Consider the following 19,611-nt stretch of genomic DNA (forward strand, 5'->3'; position numbering starts at 1 on the left):
CAAGAATGTTATACAGAGAAACCCTGTCTTGAAAAAAAAAAAAAAAGAAAGGAAGGAAGGAAGGAAGGAAGGAAGGAAGGAAGGAAGGAAGGTAGGTATTCGACGAAGCTAAGATGTCAGTGCTACCGGAATCCTCTATAGCGTCAACACAGTCCCTATTAAGCTCTATCAATCTTTATGAGTGGAAAAGCCAATCCTCAAATCATATGAATTGCAAGAGGCTTTGGATAGCATAAAGAGTGCCAAGTCTGTTCAGTGAGGGAAAGAATCATTTTCTCAATAAATGGCACAGAGAAGCCAAGTTCCATATGCAAAAGAATGAAGTTGAGGGGCTAAAGAGATGGCTCAGTGGTTAAGGGTACTGGATGCTCTACCAGAGGTCCTGAGTTCAATTCCCAGAACCCACGTGGTGGCTCACAACCATCCGTAATTAGATCTGGTGCCCTCTTCTGACCTGCAGGCACACATGCAGGCAGAACACTGTATACATAATAAAGAAATCTTAAAAAAAAAGAAAAAAGAAAAAAAAAAGAAAGAAAGAAAAGAAAAGATAAAAGAATGAAATTGAACCTTTGCTACACACCTTACAGGAAAATTAACTTAAAATGGATAGAAGCTGGTTGTGGTGCTAAGTGCCTTAGTCTTAGCTAGGTACTCACAAGGCCGAGGCAGGAGAATAACTTGAGGTCTGGAGTTTGAAGCCAGCCTGAGAAAGACTGAAATTTTGTCTCCACAAACAGGCAGGCAGAGAGGCAATCTAAATATGAGCTAAAATCATAAAAGTCTTAGGAAAAAAAATCACAAAAATAAGTCCTCATGACTTTAGATTTGTCAGTGAATTCTTAGATATTACATGAACAACATTAAAAAATTTAGCTTTTTTTTTTCCCCCTGCTGCCTGCCGTACACCGCAGAGGTTGTGAGACCCGTCAGCTCCAGCTGACAGACATGTGACACATGGCCTCTTGCCTGCTGGCTGCCCTTGGGGCAACTTCTCTCCCAGGGCCAAAGCCATCCAGACGATCCTAGACAGCTTGGATATCAGGCAGATGATGACCAGCAGCAAGGTCATTAGTGAACTGAGTGGAAAAAACACCGAAGAGGTCGTCACCCAGGGAGTTGGCAAGCTCGCCAGTGTGCCTGCTGGTGGGGCTGTGGCTGCTTCTGCTGCCCCTGGCTCTGCAGCTCCAGAGGCTGGGTCCCACCCCACCCCCCACCCACAGTGAGGAAGAAAGACTAAAGGAGGAATCTGAGGCATCAGATGGTGGCACAGGATTTGGCTTTTTTGATTAAATTCCTGTTTGCGTGCAAAATAAAGCCTTTTTATGTAAAAATAAATAAATGCAAATTGAAATTTGGTTCTTTTTTTTTGGTGGGTAACCACAAACATGGAGAGGGGAGAGGCAAGGAGGGGAGCACTTCCTGTACACTGCCAGCTGCACACAGTTCTTCCCTGTGAATCTTTAGGCCTCCGGTACTTTGTTTCTCGGTCAAGAATGGAGTCTTTGGAGCAAATTATATCCTTACAAGCAGGTGTGGAAGAATGCTCTCTGTAGGTGAAGAACCTGGGCAGATGAGACGGCTGAACTCCCTTCTGAAGCAGCAGCTGTAACTTTGTTCCCATGGCCACTGCACAGTGACAGTCGCCAGGATAACCTGCTCTGAAGGCAGAGGACACCCCCACTGGCTACCGTCAAATAGTTGTGCTCTCTGGCGTCAAACTCCCACTGCCCAATGGGTTTCTCAGTGTCAGGAGAGCTATGCTTACCAAGAAGTCAGGAAACAACTTCTAGGTGTGGGGCTGTGCTCGTTAGATTACTGTCAACCTGACACAAGCTTGAATCATTCTGGAAGATGGAACCTTAATTGAGAAAATGCCTCCATCAGGTTGGCTTATAGGGCATTTTCTTGATTAATGATTGATGTGGGAGGGCCCGAGCAGGTGGTCCCTGTGTTGTATAAGAAAGCAGGCCGAGCAAGCCATGGAGAACAAGCCAGTGGAGAGTGTTCATCCATGGTCTCTGCTTTAGTTTCTGCCTTCAGGCTCCTGCCTTGAGGTCTTGCTCAATAGCTATAAAATAAACTAACTCTTTTCCTCCCTAGTTTATTTTTGGTCATGGTGGAGTTTTTGGTTTTTGGCTGGTTTGTTTGTTTGTTTGTTTTTGTTTTTTGTTTTCTTGAGACAGGGTTTCTCTGTGTAGTTTTGGTGCCTGTCCTGGATCTCACTCTGTAGATCAGGCTGGCCTCGAACTCACAGAGATCTGCCTGGCTCTGCCTCCCGAGTGGTGGGATTAAAGGTGTGTGCCGCCGCTGCCCAACTTTTTTTTTTTTTTTGCCTGTTTGTTTTTTTCTGTGTAACCATCCTGGCTGTTCTGGTTGCTCTGTCAATCAGGTTGGGCTCCGCCTCCAGAGTGCTGAGATTAAAGGCAAGCATGTGCCACCAACACCTGCTAGTCACAGTGTTTTATTACAGCAATAGAAAGCAAACTAAGAGGGGCTGGACAGATGGCTCAGCAGTGAAAAGCACTGACTGCTCTTCCAGAGGACCTGGGTTCAATTCCCAGCACCCACATGGCAGCTCACAACTGGCTGTAACTCCAGTTCCAGGGGACCCAACACCCATGGCTGTAACTGGAGTTTTCCTGTGTCCTGCCCAGTCCACAGCTGCTCAGACCCAAGTAAACACACAGAGGCTTATATTAATTAAAACTGCTTGGCCATTAGCTCAGGCCTACCAATGACTAGCTCTCACACTTAAACTCAGCCCATTTCTGTTAATCTATATTGTTGCCACGTGTTATGTGGCTTTGCCTGTGTGTCATTAATGCTGCTCTCTGGACAGTGGGTGGGCTAGCGTCTCTCCTCTCCACCTTCCTCTTCCCAGAATTCTCCTTGTCTGCTTATTCTGCCTATACTTCTTGCCTTGCCACGGCCAATCAGCATTTTATTAAACCAGTATACAACTATAACTATAATTCTTGCTTGATAACTGTTTTGTTATATGTAATTTTACTATGTTAAAGTTAAAACCTTCCCTTTGAGTAGAAAGAAAAGGGGAAATGATGGGGATGTTGTTCTGTATGCTGTGAATATGTGTCGCTCTGATTGGCTGGTAAATAAAGCTGTTTGGCTAATGGTGAGGCAGAATAAGGTTAGGCAGGACATTCTAACTGGAGAGGAGGAAGGAGAGAAAGAGCAGAGGAGACACTGCCAGCCGCCGCCATGAGAAGCAAGATGTAAAGGTACTGGTAAGCCCAGAGCCACGTGGCAAAGAACAGATTTATAGAAATGGGTTAATTTAACATGTAAGAGCTAGTCAGTAATAAGCCTGAGCTAATGGCCGAGCAGTTATAAACAATATTAAGCCTCTGTGTAATTATTTTATAGAAGGCTGTGGGACTGTGGGTGAGAGATTTGTCCTGACTATGGGTCAGGCAGGACACAGAAAAACTTCCAACCACACATGGCAAAACACCAATGCACATAAAATAAAAATAAATAAATAAATAAAAAGAAAGTAAACTAAGCTGAGTAATTTCTCCTGATGAAATAAAAGCTCTAAGAACAAAAGGTTAAAACTAGTCTGGTGTGGTAGGTAGCATATGCCTGTAGTACCAGCTACTTGGACACAAGAGGGTGGCTTATGTCCCAGAGTTGAAGGACAGCCTGGGTTAAAAAGTAAGACCCATCTCAATTTGTTTTTTCTTTTGGGTTTTTTGAGACAGGGTTTCTCTGTGTAGTTTTGGAGCCTGTCCTGGAACTCACTCTGTAGACCAGGTTGGCCTCAAACTCACAGAGATCCGCCTGCCTCTGTCTCCCAAGTGCTGGGATTAAAGGTATGCGCCACCACCAGCTGGCCCATCTCAATTTTTAAAAAACTAGAAATAAGAGAATCAGGAGTTTAAGGCCAGTCTGGGCTACACACAAGCACACACACATATGTGTTACACATATATAGCAAAGCCCTGTCTCCAAGGAATAAACAAGTAAGTAAAAACAAACAAACAAAAAGACCCACTTTTGTTCTTAAAGAACATTATCAAGAAAATTAAAAATGTACAAAATGGGGGTGGATGGTGATATTTGCAGATCACATATCTGGCAGGGTTTAAACATCCAAAGCATGCAAATAACTCCTAAAAATCAACCACAAAAAAGACAACAACAAAAATATTTTAATTCAGACAAAAGCCTGGAATAGAATATATACAAGTGAAAAAAATAAAATGAAATAAAAAGGGCCAAGAAATACCTGAAAAGGTAAAAGGTACTTGATAACGCTATCTTTCAGGGAAGTACATGTATCTGTGTGCATATTTGTATGTGCCTGAATGTTCATGTGACAGTGTGGAAGCCAAAGATTGACGATGGTTGTCTTCCTCATTTCCCCACACCTTACCTTTTGAAACAGGATCTCTCACTGAAACCAGCACCCACTGACTGGCTGGGCTGGCTAACCTGTGAGCTCTCTGGATCCTGTCTCAGCCTTTGTAATGCTAGTGTTACAGACTTGCGTGGCCACACCCACTTTTTATGTGGGTGCTGATCTGAACTCCGGTTCTTATGTTTGTCCAGCTAGCAGTTTACCAACTTAGCTAACTCCACTAGTTCTATCTTTCTATCAGTACCAGCCATCTGAAAATTAAACAACGATTCTAGCTCATTGCCCTGACCTCAGAACATCCAGAGGCAGCCAGGGCTGTGTGTACCAGATGCTTAGCTATCATAAGCCTTAATGAACTCTAAATGACCCTACAACCATGTCCATATAGGCCAGAGTGGGAGCCTTTTCCCTATTGGCTCAGTGCAGGGGGACTGCTGTGATGGTGCTATGGAGGCCAAGCTGTGAGTGGATCAATACAGATGCTCAGTGGCTGGTGCTAAGAGGCATGGCTGGGGTTGGACCAAACATTCCCTTTGTATGGTATAAGCAGGATGCCAAAGCTCCCTTCCTGAGGCCACTGGGAGATGCTGTCCTGTGCTGCTTCCCCTGATATTGCAACAGAAGGCCCAGTTTTATTTTAGTTTTGTTTTTGTTGTTGTTTTGAGACAGGTTTTCTCTATGTAGTCCTGGAACTTGCTCTGTTGATCAGGCTGGCCTCCAACTAGAGATTCACACACCTCTGCCTCCTGAGAGCCGGGATAAAAGGTGTTTGACACCACCTCTAGGCTAGGTCCAATTTTAAAAGTATTCTCTTGAGTGGTCCTTTCTTGCCTACTTCTGGTAGTGTGGGCTGAAGCTATAACACAAAGAAAGCTTTCTTGTGTAGGCCTAGGAAAGCAGGATTCCTTAGCCCTCAACACCAGCCAGTGTAACAGTGTGGGGTATGAGACCCTTGGCCATAAAGACGTGACCTCTCTCTGTGACTGTTTATTAGATCTCAGATGAGGAATTTGAGTACCTAGGCTGTCCTTAGGCTGCAACAGCAAGCTCTAACCGAGGGCTGAGGAACCTTGGCTTCCTAGGCCCACGTAAGAGCTTCATCGCCCGCCCGTAGGGCCGAGGGCTCCAATCCCTGAGATCCTCAGGAAGACAACTCCCTTGTGCCATTTAATGCTGCTTTTGCCTGTGCGCCATGGTCTGTCACTGAGGCTGAAGATCAGATCTTGGAGAGCTTCTGGCTTACTCGTGACTTCTATTTCAGTAGGGCAAAAGGACTCCTGAGCCATCTCACTCACAGCACTGGTATCATCTGCCATACATAGCAAGGGTAAACTGTCTCAAATTATCAAGTATTTAAAGTCTGTGTTATTGTCCAGCAAAAACTCTGAGCCTATAATCTGTACTCTTTAAAAAAAAAAAAAAAAAAAAAAAAAAAACAGAAATAAGAGTGGAGTTAAAGGCCATGAGCATGAAGACTGTATTACGTATCTGTAATCCCAGCACTTGGTATATGGAGGCAAAAGGAACAGGAGTTCAAGGCCAGCCTACATTGTGAGTTTGAGGCCAGCCTGAACTACTACTGTCTCAAACAACAAAAGACCGGGTTGGAAATGAACCACTCCCCTCCTGGAGACTGTGGAGTGAGACACTGATGCAATGAACCAGGTAAAACTGAACTTGGAGCTCACTGGTTCAACTTCTTAAAAATGGGCATTTCTATTATTCTGTAAAGACAAAGACAGAATCCTGCCCCAACCCTTATTTGGTGAGTTTTCCTTTCAACTTGTAGAACTGTCACACGGGTAAATGAACTATCACTTCTCCTTATTAAGAAGTCTCTCCTGTTCAAATCTAATCTTTATTAATTTTCATGGTATCCAGCTTTTCTCCTAATCTCAGGGGTTTGAGTTCATGTCCCACGTTGGGTGCTATGAAGTGGGACACTTACAATGGACCAGGTAAAATTTATTAGGGAAAGTAATCAAATAAGGTACATCCATGAAACAGAACAAAGTAGACGCCGCTGGTAATCCAGCTGTGCTTGTCCTGCCGTTCTGCCCAAGGGCAATAAGAACCAACCACAAGCCATGCTCCTCAGCCTCTTGCTTCTGCTCCAACCACCCAAGAGAGAGAGCACGACCCTTGTTATGTGGTCACATACAGACAAGATCACACCCTAGGGCTTGTTACCCCAATACCACTGGCCGAATGGATGGGATTCCCACAACAAAACTAGATCCAGCTATGTAGCCCAGGCTGCCCACAAGATCTCTATGTAGTCCATCTTGACCTCCAATTGGTCAGTCTTCCCAGTACATGTGTGTACCTCCAAAGCTGACTGAACATTTTTTTACACTGGGAGCATTTCATGACCAGTGGAATGTGACAGATTAACTAGTGGTATTTTGTCTGTTTATAGCTGGTTCTGGAGACAGGACGATCCAGGGGGATCCCAGCACAGCTTCCTGTCGGAAAGCAGGTAGGAACACCCACATAAGAGGTTGCTTGCTATACACAATTGGGCTCACTAACTACTCTTCACAAAGACTGCTGTAAAACAAGTGTGCAAAAATGTAAATCTTGGGCTGGAGAGATGGCCCAACAATGAAGAGCACTGCTTGCTCTTCCGGAAGTCCTGAGTTCAATTCCCAACAACCACATGGTGGCTCAACCCTCTATAGTGGGATCTGATTCCTTCTTCTGGCATAAAGTTATACATGCAGATGGAGCACTCACTCAAAAAAAAAAAAAATCTTTTAAAAACCCCGAACTCCTTTTTTTTAAAAAAAAAATGTAGATCTTGTTATTCAAATTATTTTGTGCAGTGATAAATTTCACCAACCCAACTATTATTTAACGCAGCTTGTTTTGGATACGAAGCCAGTGGGCCTCCAAGCCGCGACGCTCCTGCCAAACGCCGCAATTGCCAGAGTGCACCACACGCCCTGAATTTACAGGAGTCTTAAGTAGGCTTTGGAAGCGTCCCACTAATGACAGCGGAAGCGCGGCGAGCAACAGGCCGGCTTCGGCCAGCTGCAAAGTTCCGCATTGGCGCGAAGCCCAAGGGCCTGAAACGCAACTCTGTGACGTCACGATACGCCCACAGCCCAGGCCGCGCCCCTGGGGCGGGGCTACGCGCTGACGCCACACGCCGGGGCGGGGCCGAGAGTTTGGAGCCCGGAGTGGGGTGTCGGCGCCTCACTCGGGTGGAGCAGAACGGGAGACAGGTAACCTTGCGCGGCAGACGGGCTCCGTCCAGTGCTGGGAGGCTCGGCGCTTGACAGCCGGAGCTTGCGGCCGAGGGTGAGGCCTGCCCGCCCTTGCAGCCGGGGTACCTGAGTGACGGGCGTGAAGCCGGACCGAGCCGGGCTGACGGAGGGCGGCGATGGTGGGCGGGGGACGAGGCCTGACGGACAGGCGTCATAGCCAATGGAGCGGTAGGGTCCGCCTGGCGGGCGGAGATTGGCGGGCGCGGACGCGCGCCGGGGGTCGCGGGGCCGAGCGCTATTGGCTCTGCTGGCTGCGCCTCGGAGGCGGCGGGCTAGGGTGTCGGTGGCTCGGCGGCCCGGGAGAGCCCCCAAGGTCGCGGCACGTCACGTGGCCCGGTGGCTTCCTCCGGCCCGCGCGCGTTCTTTTGTCCCGCGTGCTTTGGCCCCAGCGGGCCGCCGTCCTTGTGTCCGCCGCGCCCGGTCACGGGCGCTGACCTTGGTGCCTGCGGCAGCCCCGCTTGCCGGTATGAGGTAAAGCAGGCAGCGGGCCAAGGTGACACTCGTTTCCCTAGAAACCCCGTCCGCGCACCGCTCTCCTCGCGAGAGTGTGTGACAGGCGTGAGTTAGTCCGCCTGGTGCCTGGGAAGCCGGCTACCGCGCCCTCGCTTGAGTTTCCCACCGCGCGGTGCGCCAGTCGCTGAAATGACAAGTTCGGCAGGAGTCCCCACGTGGCGGGCCCGAGTGTTAAGACAGGACGCCCGAGGGTAGGGCATAGGGGTGGCGGCAGGGTGAAGGAGCAGGGCGAGGTGTGCAGAAAGGGAATTAGAGGTAATGAGCGAGCCGGGGCTAGGTGTTGTGCGCATGCGTGACCCCACTTCCTGACTCGCTCCGCAGGACCAGAAAATGGCGGCGTTACCATTGGAGGGTGGAGTTTTAGACCCTTGACGTCAAAAGGTCACTCGAGGAACACCTCCAGGGGCCCCAGTGGGGGTCAGTGGTGTCAACCAGTTTTCCCCGGCTGAGGCCTCAAAGGACATGGAAACCGTTCAGATAGGATGATCGTTAGTCAGAGGTGTTACCGATATACAGCGAAGCTGATTCTACCGTGCAGCTCAGCTTCTTGACCTCTAAGTAGAAGCAAGGAACTGAAAACAGAAGTAATTTTTTTCCCCCCAGATTTTTCTGTGGATTTCGTGACCCTTACAGGCCTGACTTGTGTCTGTGCATCCTGGGCTACGTATGACATTGAACAGAGGACACTGTTGGAGTTCCCTTGTTTGCCTGGTCTTGTAGTCCTGCCCTTGATGTGGCCCCGGGTAGATCACTTAGTAGCTGGCATTAGGGATGAGTGACACTATAATTGTCTTTTTTTTTTTTCAATTTTTGTCACTCTGCATCACATATTATGCAGGGTTTTTAATTTAAAAAGTTACATGTATTTGTAGGGGAAACATAGGCACGTGAGAGCGCTTGTGTAGGTGTCATAGGACAGCTTGGGAGAGTTGTTTTTCTCCTTTCCCCATGTGTGTCCTGGGGATTGAACTTAGGTGGTCAGGTTTGGTGGCACCCATCCGTCTTGTAGGCCCCCTTTTTTCCCTGGCATGTACACATTGAGGTTTGCTTATCTTTTTTGTAGATTGACCTTTTCATTATTCTATGTCTCTCTCGGTCTCTGGTAATTGCCTTTTCTTTGCTCTGTGCTTTATTAGATAATAATAGGGCCATTCTTGGAAATATGTGGGTTCTTAACTTTTTGGTTTTTCGAGACACGGTTTCTCTGTAGCCCTGGCTGTCCTGGAACTCGATTTGTAGACCAGGGTGGCCTCGAACTCACAGAGATCTGCCTGCCTCTGCTTCCCAAGTGCTAGGATTAAAGACGTGCACCACCACCGTCTGGCATGAAATATGTGTTTTCAATCTTACATTCAGTGTTACTATCTTTGAAGTAATATTCTTTTTTTTTTTTTTTTTTTTTTGGGTTTTTCGAGACAGGGTTTCTCTTGTGTAGCTTTGCGCCTTTCCTGGAGCTCACTTGGTAGCCCAGGCTGGCCTCGAACTCACAGAGATCCGCCTGGCTCTGCCTCCCGAGTGCTGGGATTAAAGGCGTGCGCCACCAACGCCCGGCTGAAGTAATATTCTTGTAGATAAGCATATACCCACCTGCCTATTGGGCTTCTCCTGCTGTGCTAGGATTTATAGTGATGTGCTAAAAATTTAAGTCTCCCATTTTGCTTATTCTAGTTTGATTTCTCCATGGACTTCCTTTGGGTTACTCTAGCATACATACAGCCAAGGCTTGCCTTGAACCCATGGTTATCCTCTTGTCTCAGCCTTCTAAATGCTGGGATTTGCAGGCATGCCGCACCGTTCCTGGCGCTGTGTGTGTATGTGCGTGTGCGTGTGCGTGTGCGTGTGCGTGTGTGTGTGTGTGTGTGTGTGTGTGTGTGTGTAGGTCAGAGGACAACTTTAGAGAGTCACTTCTCTTTCCCACTGTGTGGATCCTGGAGATCCAATTTGGATTGTCATACTTGGCAGCAAGTGCCTTTACCAAAGTGATGATCTTTCTTGGCAGCTCTTGTTGGGTGATTTCAGATTGACAGTTCTGTTCCTTTAGTTTTGGAAACTGTCAGTTTTTCCTGGCCTTCCAGCTTCTGATGAGAAAGAATTATGTTATTTAAATTTTTCTATTCCTTGAGACAAGCTCTCTCACTGAACTTGGAGCTCGACTGACAGTTAGCAGACCCCAGTGGTCCTCCTCTCTGCCTCCCACAGCAGTCTTCTTGTCTCTGCCTCCCATAGCACTGGATTTACAGATGCACATGTCTTTTTAAGTAGGTTCTAGGGATTTGAACTCACACCTTCATGCTTCTAGAGCACTCTCAACCACTTAAGCAATCTTCCCAGGCTCTTTCTTTAATTTTGTTTTCTTGGTCATAATGCATTATTGTAATTATTGTAACTATTCACAAGGTTTTCTTTTGTTTTTTCTTTTTGGTTTTTTGAGGCAGGGTTTCTCCATGTAGTTTTGGTGCCTGTCCTGGATCTCGCTCTGTAGACCAGGCTGGCCTCGAACTCACAGAGATCCACCTGCCTCTGCCTCCCGAGTGCTGGGATTAAAGGCGTGCGTTACCGCCGCCCGGCAAGGTTTTCATAAGTTTATGATGTGTCTGTAATGTTTGGCTTTAGGGTCTGCTTATCTTCTTGAATCTTAAAGGGTCTTATTAATAAAAACAAACCTGGAGCCAGGTATTGGGGTGAATGCTGAAAGATGAGAGAGAGACGGAACAGGCCACAGCTAACCTCACCTGGCCAACTTCTCAGCTGATCCTGTTTTCTCAAACTGGAAGCATCTGTGCCCTCATCCGAATGGATTTCAGCTGAACTGCTGCTCAAAAGCCTACAAGCTTAACAGGCTCTAGTTCCTGTTTTCACCCTTATATACCTTTCTGCTTCCTGCCATCACTTCCTGGGATTAAAGACGTGTGTCACCGTGCCTGGCTGTTTCCAGTGTGGCTTTGAACTCAGAGAGATCCAGACAGATCTCTCTGCCTTTGGAATGCTAGGATTAAAGGTGTGTGTGCCACCATTTTCTGGCCTCTATGTCTATCTAGCGACTGTTCTGTTCTCTGACCCCAGATAAGTTTATTAAGGTGCACAATATATTGGGGAATACAATATCACCACAAATCTGTATGGTTAAGCCTTTTACCAATTTAGGGAATTTTTTTGGTTGTTTTGTTTTTTTGAGACAGGGTTTCTCTGTGTAGCCCTGGCTGTTCTAGAAGTCACTTTGTAGACCAGGCTGGCCTTGAACTCATATCGGCCTTCTCCTCCTGAGTGCCCGGATTAAAGGTGTGCATTACTGCACCTGACCCTATCTGGTAGTCTTAACAGCTGTGATATATTGGTGTTAGTGTAAGTTGAGAAGTTATTAGAATTGATCCCATCTATTTACTTATTTTCAAGGCAGGGTCTCACTATGTATCTCTGGTTGGCCCATATCTCATTCATTCATTTTTGAGGCAGGAACTCATAGAGATCTTCTTGCCTCTGCTTCCTAGTGCTAGGATAAAAGGCATGCACCACCATACCTGACTCCTGACTCTTCCATGTCTAATCAAAGTAGAGCAGGCTCTTTTTGACTGTCAAATGGCAGAGAATGCTGCCTCAAGTCTAAGAAGAACTTATTACTACTGTAGTTATGAGTCCCCCACCCAGTATGAGGAGTGGGCCCTCATTATTGCTAGAATCAGGCCCCCAACTGATTGTTGTTGGAGTAAAGTGGAGAGAAAGCCCCTGATTTGTATTTTGACATCACTGAGGGTGGAACTAGGGTGTTTTCTCTGGTGTTTGACTGCAGTAGGGAAATTGTTTAAATTTTTCATCTTGCTGCACCTGTCGCTATCCTTTGGCTTAAGAGCCCGGGCTTTGTGCCTTCTTTTATCTCCTCCACCTGTTGGGATTTCGCTCTCTAGACAAGATTTCTCTGTGTAACAGCTCTGACTATCCTGGAACTGGTTCTGTAGACCAGGCTGGCCTCAAACTCAGAGAAATCTGCCTGCCTCTGCCTCTTGAGTGCTGGGATTAAAGGCGTGCGCCACCACCACCTGACCACCTGTTGGTATTTCTTAGAGCTTCTCTATTAATTAATCTGGAACATGTGGCAAGAACGGTGCTTGTCAGTGGTCTGTCTGTGTCTCTTCAGGTTCCAGGATTCAAAGTTCAAATCAGTTTGCTTTCTTTGTCCACCTTTTGGAGACGTGTTTTAAATTTAACATTTATGTTTGGGGCTGAGTTTAGCAGGAAACAGAAATTCTGTATGTGCTTTAATAAAATGTTGACAGATTATATGCTTTCTAGGAAGATGTCATAATTGTCACTCTTTAAGAACATATCATTGAGACTGGCAGTGGTGGTGCACGCCTTTAATCCCAGCATTTGGAGGCAGAGGCAGGCGGATATCTGTGAGTTCGAGGGCAGCCTGGTCTATAAACAGTTCCAGGACAGCCAGGACTGTTACACAGAGAAACCCTGTCTCGAAAAACCGAAGGGAAAAAAAAAAAGAACATATTATTGTTCTCTTTGAGATAGGGTCTAAGTAACTTAGGCTGACCTGGAAATCTAGATACACCTCCCTCGGCCTCCAGAATGCTGGGGTTACAGGTGTATGTCATAATGCAACACCTCTTAAAAATGCCTCACTTCTGCCCTTACCAGTCTGCCTACTTAGACCTCTGCACTCTTGGGCACCTCTGGTGCTTCAGAGCCACAGCTAGAGAAAGAGCATAGCGGTCTTCAGAAACTGCTCAGTGGTCTGACAGAGCCTGCATGCAGTTAGATGTGCTAAGCAGGCTGGTGTGCCAAATAATGGAGAGACACTACTACTGTTTCACAAGTTAGAGTAATTGCCATACCAAGGTGGCTGATGTTAGTTATCTTGGGACCTTGCATTCCTCAGACATCTCTGTTGGCTTCTTATAAGTTATAATTGTAAGTTGGCCTACTTGTAAGTTATAATTTTTTTTTTAATTTTTATTTATTTCTTTTTCCCGGAGCTGAGGACCAAACCCAGGACCTTGTGCTTGCTAGACAAGTGCTCTACCACTGAACTAAATCCCCAACCCCAAGTTATAATTCTTTAGTCATAGAAATACTTGAGGCTTACAAAGTGCTTTAATGTTTGTAGTATAATTACAAAAAGAAATGAGAGAGACAAGAGTAATTATGGTCTCTGCTCTTTGGTTCAAAGATACTGAACAGTCAGGTCTAGTGTGTAATGCTTACATGGCAAGTGGGTGTCATTGATACCTGTGCCACTGATAAAGTGCTTACTGTGCAGGCATGAGGACTTGGGTGTGGTAGTACATGCTGGTAATCCTAGGACTGGGGAGGCAGAAGTGAGTGGATCCCTGGGGCTCCCGGCCAGCAAGCCTAGCTTATTGGACAAGTTCTAGGTGATTGAGCCACCTTGTCTCCAGAAAGGAAGGTAGCACTTGAGGAATGACACCAGAGATTGACCTTGGACCTACCTATATGTATATATTATATTGACTATATAAGTATATATCAAACAGATACTATATGTCTATGTGTGTCTTAATATTTAGAGGTTTCTGCCTCAGCCTCCAGAGTGCTGGGATACAGGTGTGCATCATTATGCAGCACCTCTTTTTAAAAATTATTTATTTATTTGTGTTTTATGTACATTGGTGTTTTGCCTGTATGTATGTCTGTAACTCCTGTTCCAGGGGTTACAGACGGTTGTGAGCTACCATATGGGTTCTAGGGATTGAACCTGGGTCCTCTGGAAGAGCAGCCAGTGCACTTAACCATGGCATCTCTCCAGCCCCTATGCAATACCTCTAAAAGTACCTCTTCCATTCTTACCAGTCTGCCTGCTTATTGACACCTGCTTGAATAGTAGATATCTGTAATTATCTAATTATCACATATATCTAATATTTAAGTATGTCTTTCCTAAGGTCATTAATTTAATACTTAAAAATAATTTTTTCTTGTTTCTGTTCTTTTCATTCATTTTTTTTTTTTCTTTACCTAGGTTGATTTCTAGTCCAAGGCCTTGCCTATTCTAGACAAGCACTGTGTCTTTGAGCTTAGGCCTCTGTTTCTTTTTGCATCTTGTTTTTTCAAAATACATAGGTTTCTTCTTTCTCTTTAAAATTTTTCTGTGTGTGTTTATGCCATGTATATGCCTGGTGCCTGTGGAGGCCAGAGAGGATGTCAGATTCCCTGGATCTAGAGTTACAGGTGGCTGTAAGCTGCCCTGTGGGTGTTGGGAATCAAACCTGAGTCTTCTGAAGGAGCTGTAAAAACTTGCTTAATCATTGAGCCAACTCTCCAGCTCCAGTTTTAGCTCGTACAGTTAAGACTTTGATCCATTTTGAATTTTGTATATAGTGTGTAAAGGGTTTCACCTTTTTTTTTTTTTTTTTTTTTTTTTTTTTTGGTGGCAGTCGAGTCTCACGTAGACCGAGATGGCCTGGAACTCAGTGAGGTCCACCTACCTGCCTCTGCCTCCTGATAGTGAGAATAAAGGCATTTACTGCCGCTCCTCACTCGTGTCTTTTTCTTTTTTTAGATTTTTTAAAAAAATTTTCTGTATGTGTATGTTTTGTCTTCACATATGTGTTCTATGTGCATGCCCAGTGCTGTGGAGGTCAGAAGAGGGCATAAGATCCCCTGGAACTGGAGTTACAGACTGTTGTGTACTGCCATATCAATACTGAGAATCAAGCCTGGGTCCTCTACAAGAGCCACAAGGGAATTGCTGAGCCATCTACAGCCCTACTGTGTTGTTCTTAATGTATTAGGAAGAGCCCCTGGAGTTGTGTCTTAATACCTGCCAACAGTTTTCTTACCACATATGTAAGAGAGAAAACTGAAGGACAGGCTATGCTAAGCTAATTGGAATGTACATCTCAGTATGAATAACAAAAAGGTATCCTGGTAGAGGTAGGATCTGTTGTGCCATCTGCTGAAGAGCAAATCTATTTTAAAATTTATTTTTATTTTATGTTCATTGGTGTTTTGCTTGCATGTATGTTCATAAGGGTGTTGGGAGTCCCTGGAACTGGAGTTATAGACAGTTGTGAGCTGCCATGTGGGTGCTGGGAATTGAGCCCAGGTCCTCTGGAAGAGCAGCCAGTGCTCTTAACTGCTGAGCCATCTCTCCAGCCCAGAAGGGCAACTTTTTGATGAGTTATTTTGAGGAGGGTTTGAAGCTCTCTAGTTTTGGTTCTGTTGAAGCAAAGCTTTCTCTAGCATTTTATATTTATTGCTCAAGGGGTAACTTACTTGAGGATAAGCAAAGTCAATTTTCTCTACTTCCCCAGAATACTAAGAGCACAGAGAATACTTGATGATTTCTGGATACATTAGAAAATACCATGTTGCAATTAATGTTAATCCTTAACCAATCCTTGTTGTCATTTCTTAAAGTTGTTTCAAACAGTATATAAATGTAAAGATCCAAAGTCAGATAGTAAAGTCTGCAACCCTGTACCTGCCTCCCTTCGGGCTAATCCAGGCATCGATGGTAGGGGATGTGAGTGTGCCAGTTTGACAGTCATGCTCTGTCTTGCTTTCGAGCATGTGACTAGGCACTGAGCAAGTTGTTGGCTGTTGTGAATACCTTTCAAGCTAGAATCTTTTTCGTGAACAGCTGGGCAAGTTTTATGTCCTTAATGTTTTCTTAAAACTTCTCTATTTTTTGTCTTTTAAACAGGTACTTGTGGAAGGCTTCAGGACAAAATGTTTCATTTAAGGACTTGTGCTGCTAAGTTGAGGCCATTGACGGCCTCCCAGACTGTTAAGACATTTTCACAAAACAAACCAGCAGCAATTAGGACGTTTCAACAGATTCGGTGCTATTCTGCACCTGTAGCTGCTGAACCATTTCTTAGTGGGACTAGTTCGAACTATGTGGAGGAAATGTACTGTGCCTGGTTGGAGAATCCCAAAAGTGTACATAAGGTAAGGCTCACAGGGTAGTTCCTGTGCTGTATATGTTGTCAGGTGCTCACTGACTGCCAGGTAAGTGAGTGTATCCAGAAGAGTCAGTGGGCAGGCAGGCAACTGGACCCTGGCTCCGTCTACCATGTCAGCTGCACCAGACTCAGTGTGGCCTCAATGGAAAACAGTCTTCTTGAGGGATTTCCAGCAATAAACTCAATACCCTGAGCACACAAGGAAGCATGTGTAGCCTTCAAGGATATGAGGAAATACAAGTGTGGTCCTGCGAACATTCGAGGAAGCACAAGACTGCCTCTCCGGGATCTCCCCAGCCGTTGCTTTAGAAGGAAGCCTCTGAAGAAGTCTGTGAGAAAGAATGGGACCTCGAGATGCTCTTCCATCCTGACTGCTCTGAGAGAACACATGCATTTGTGACATTTTCAATTCATCATGTGTCATTTCTATATAAACAGCCGTTTAGATCCTTGTTCTGTTTTTCTCTTGGCTTTGATTTCTGTGTATCATCTACATGGGCGCTTTCTTCTTAGACCCTTTTCTTCACTGTTGCCTGAACCCTTTCTGAGGGTGACTTGTTTAGATGATGTGGAGATGTGCTATGCTTTATTGGAGAATCCCAAAACTATGACAATATATCCACCTCCCCTGGCTAGCCCAGGCATCTTAGTAGTGTCAGAATTGGTTTGCTGCTCTGTTTGTGGCCAATGACTGTTATAGGTATCTACGGTCATTTCTTAGTTTTTGGATAAGGAAGCCAGCCTGATGCAATGGTTGCAGTGTGGTATGATGGTAAGAGTTTGTATTCCACAGCTTCTCATCTGTACGTCTTTGGGAGAATGAAAGGAAGTGGCACAGCCATGATGTTTACCATCTTCATGGAGGCCATGTTCAGCCAAGATGTTACCTTTACTGTGAATTGGGCCTGTTTGCACTATTGAATCACAGAGTTGTAGCCGAAGTTTTCTTATTTTCCAGCCTGCCGGTGGTCAGAACAAATTTCTCCCACTCATGTCTCCCAAGTAAACACATAGAGGCTTATATTAATTATAACTGCTCGGCCATTAGCTCAGGCTAACTATTGACTAGCTCTTACATTTGAATTAACCCATAATTCTTATTTATGTTTAGCTACGTGGCTTGGTACCTTTTCTCAGTTCTACCTTCACATCTTGCTTCTGCTGTGTCTGGCTGGCGACTCCTGACTCAGCCTTCCTCTTCCCAGAATTCTCCTTGTCTGTTTATCCCACCTATACTTTCTGCCTGGCTACTGGCCAATCAGCTTTTTATTTATCAACCAATGGAAGCAACACATTTACAGCATGCAGAGCACCATCACCCATCACAGAGTCATCTCACAAGAAGGCATCCTGTGCCCATTGACTTGTGACTAAGTTGTTTGTTTTGTTTTAACTTCGGGGGTTTATTGTGCAGGAGGGAGGGCTGGCCACACTTTTGCCTGCTCACCCCCAAACCACCCCCATCCCTGGATGAATATCATGAACTAGCCAAATATCAAACAGCCCCACCCATGCCACCCATACACCTCTCATATGTACACACCTCATCCTCACTCCTTTTATTTTCCATATGTTGGTAGTGATGGTTCCCCTGGTGGGTCTGAATCAGCAGACTCACTTAACCTAAGCCCTCCCCAAACCTGCTGCTTCTGATTCTGACCACCTGTGGTCCTGGACGCCTTGCAGATGACTTTCCTATACATATGGCATTTGAGCGTACTAACAGCCTTCTTTAAGGAGAAAAGTAGTGTTGAAGGTACTGGCAGCTTTTCTGGTGGCAAACCTGATAGGGACCATAGTCAAGGATGTTTCATTTACTGTACGAATTATGGCAGCAAAAAAAAAAAAAAAAAAAAAACCACAAGTTTTTTTTTCTTTTCCTTTTTCTTTTTTAGAACAAGGTTTCTCTGTGTAACAGCCCTAGCTCTTGTAGACCAGGCTGGCTTCAAACTCACAGAGCTCTACCTGTCTCTGCCTCCTGAGTGCTGGGATTCAAGGAATGTGCCACCACACCCAGCTTCATCCCCAAACTTTTAAAATGTTACTGCTCTTAGATTCCTGGCAACCTTCTTCATTATCTCCTTGTGGACTTTGAAGAGAATATAATCAGGGAATCTCTAAGCTTTCTTTCTAAAACACGGCATCATTTACAAAGTTTACCTCTGCACTGCTAGTAAAAATCATACTGGGAGCCGGGCGGTGGTGGCGCACACCTTTAATCCCAGCACTCGGGAGGCAGAGGCAGGAGGATCTCTGTGAGTTCGAGGCCAGCTTGGACTACCAAGTGAGTTTCAGGAAAGGCGCAAAGCTACACAGAGAAACCCTGTCTCAAAAAAAAAAAAAAAAAAAAAGATCATACTGGGATTTATTGCTAAGCAAACTTAATTTTTCCCTTTTTTAAATGTCTTTTCTACGTATCTTCACTGTCTTGACTTTTTTTTTTTTTTTAATACAATGTCTTGATTGTTGTTTAGATTTTCTGTACCTTTCTTGGCACCTTGAGTTACTCTGGGCTTAGGTTCACTATCCAAAGTTTCAAACACCTAACATCTGAATCACCAGAGATTCCTTTCTCTTCCTGAATCTGTGCTAAGATTTCCACACCCTTCTTCATTGTTTTCTTCTCTGAGAGTAGGAGAGCTAACTGTGCCCTCCGGATCTCAGGCATGTTCTTTTCCCACTGAATTTACACCTAATTACTGATTTCTTACCTCTAGCATCTGAGTTCTGCGTGTGATTAAATTTTATGTTTACGTATTGGTGACACTGAGAATGGACTTGTTCCTGTGATAGCTGAGTCACCATAGTGTTATTTGACAATAAGGCTACTTGCTCAGTACTTCCCCATTGCTATGGCAACCTGGGAGTCCTGTTACTCCAGGTGAGATGTGGTTTCTTGCCAGAAATCTCTAGTGTGTGTCTAGTATATAAGCACAATGCCTAGAAATAAGTACATTCTGAAAATTGCCCATATGTTGGATTACGTAGGACACTGGAGATTTCTGGTAACAGTAGTGTGAACTGTCTGGAGTAACATAGCCCAGAGGTATCAGAGTCAGAAGTTCATCTAATATTAGAACTTAAGTTGTGATTTGATCTAAACAGCAGCACCTTGAATGTGAACAGTGAAGAATACCTGCACTCGGGGCTGTGTGGTCTGTGGGTGACCACGGTGTTGCCACCAGACCAGCACTGGGCTGTGGCATAGCTGTTTGTATACAATCCCTCCATCCATCCCTTTGTTCCTGCTCTCCTCTCTTGTTCATTCCTTCTCTCCTTTTCTTTTTCTCCCTTTCCTTCCCTTTCTTTTTTATTTCTCTTTCTTTTTCCCATCCTCTCCCCTTTCTTTCATTTCCACTCCTTTTTCCTTATATCTCCTTTTTTCTTTTTGTTTTTCCCCCCTGTCTCCTTTCTTTTTCTTCTGGAGATAAAAATCTAGGATCTTGGCAAAAAGCCTGCATGGGTGATTTTGGTTTTGTGTTTACACTTGATCTTAGCCAAAAGTCCGAGA

General features: G+C 45.2%; 1 protein-coding gene across 14 annotated transcripts in view; it reads left to right on the plus strand.

Annotated features, from left to right (window-relative positions):
• The first annotated feature begins 7,476 nt into the window (after window positions 1-7,476).
• Ogdh (oxoglutarate dehydrogenase) overlaps window positions 7,477-19,611 on the plus strand; it is an 82,516-nt gene continuing 70,381 nt past the window's right edge. For 4 of the 14 annotated variants that reach the window (XM_015991828.3, XM_015991833.3, XM_006973002.4 and 1 more), the window contains exons 1-2: window positions 7,477-7,611; window positions 15,839-16,086. In XM_015991828.3, the coding sequence (XP_015847314.1) occupies window positions 15,865-16,086 (222 nt within the window). In that variant the 5' untranslated portion in view covers window positions 7,477-7,611; window positions 15,839-15,864. Of the gene's footprint in view, window positions 7,688-7,812; window positions 8,358-15,838; window positions 16,087-19,611 lie in introns of those variants that run through there. The other 10 variants (XM_015991829.3, XM_076545902.1, XM_006973003.4 and 7 more) reach the window with 8 other exon arrangements.

Source organism: Peromyscus maniculatus, chromosome 10 (assembly GCF_049852395.1).
Source record: "Peromyscus maniculatus bairdii isolate BWxNUB_F1_BW_parent chromosome 10, HU_Pman_BW_mat_3.1, whole genome shotgun sequence".
NCBI classification, from domain to species: Eukaryota; Metazoa; Chordata; class Mammalia; order Rodentia; family Cricetidae; genus Peromyscus; species Peromyscus maniculatus.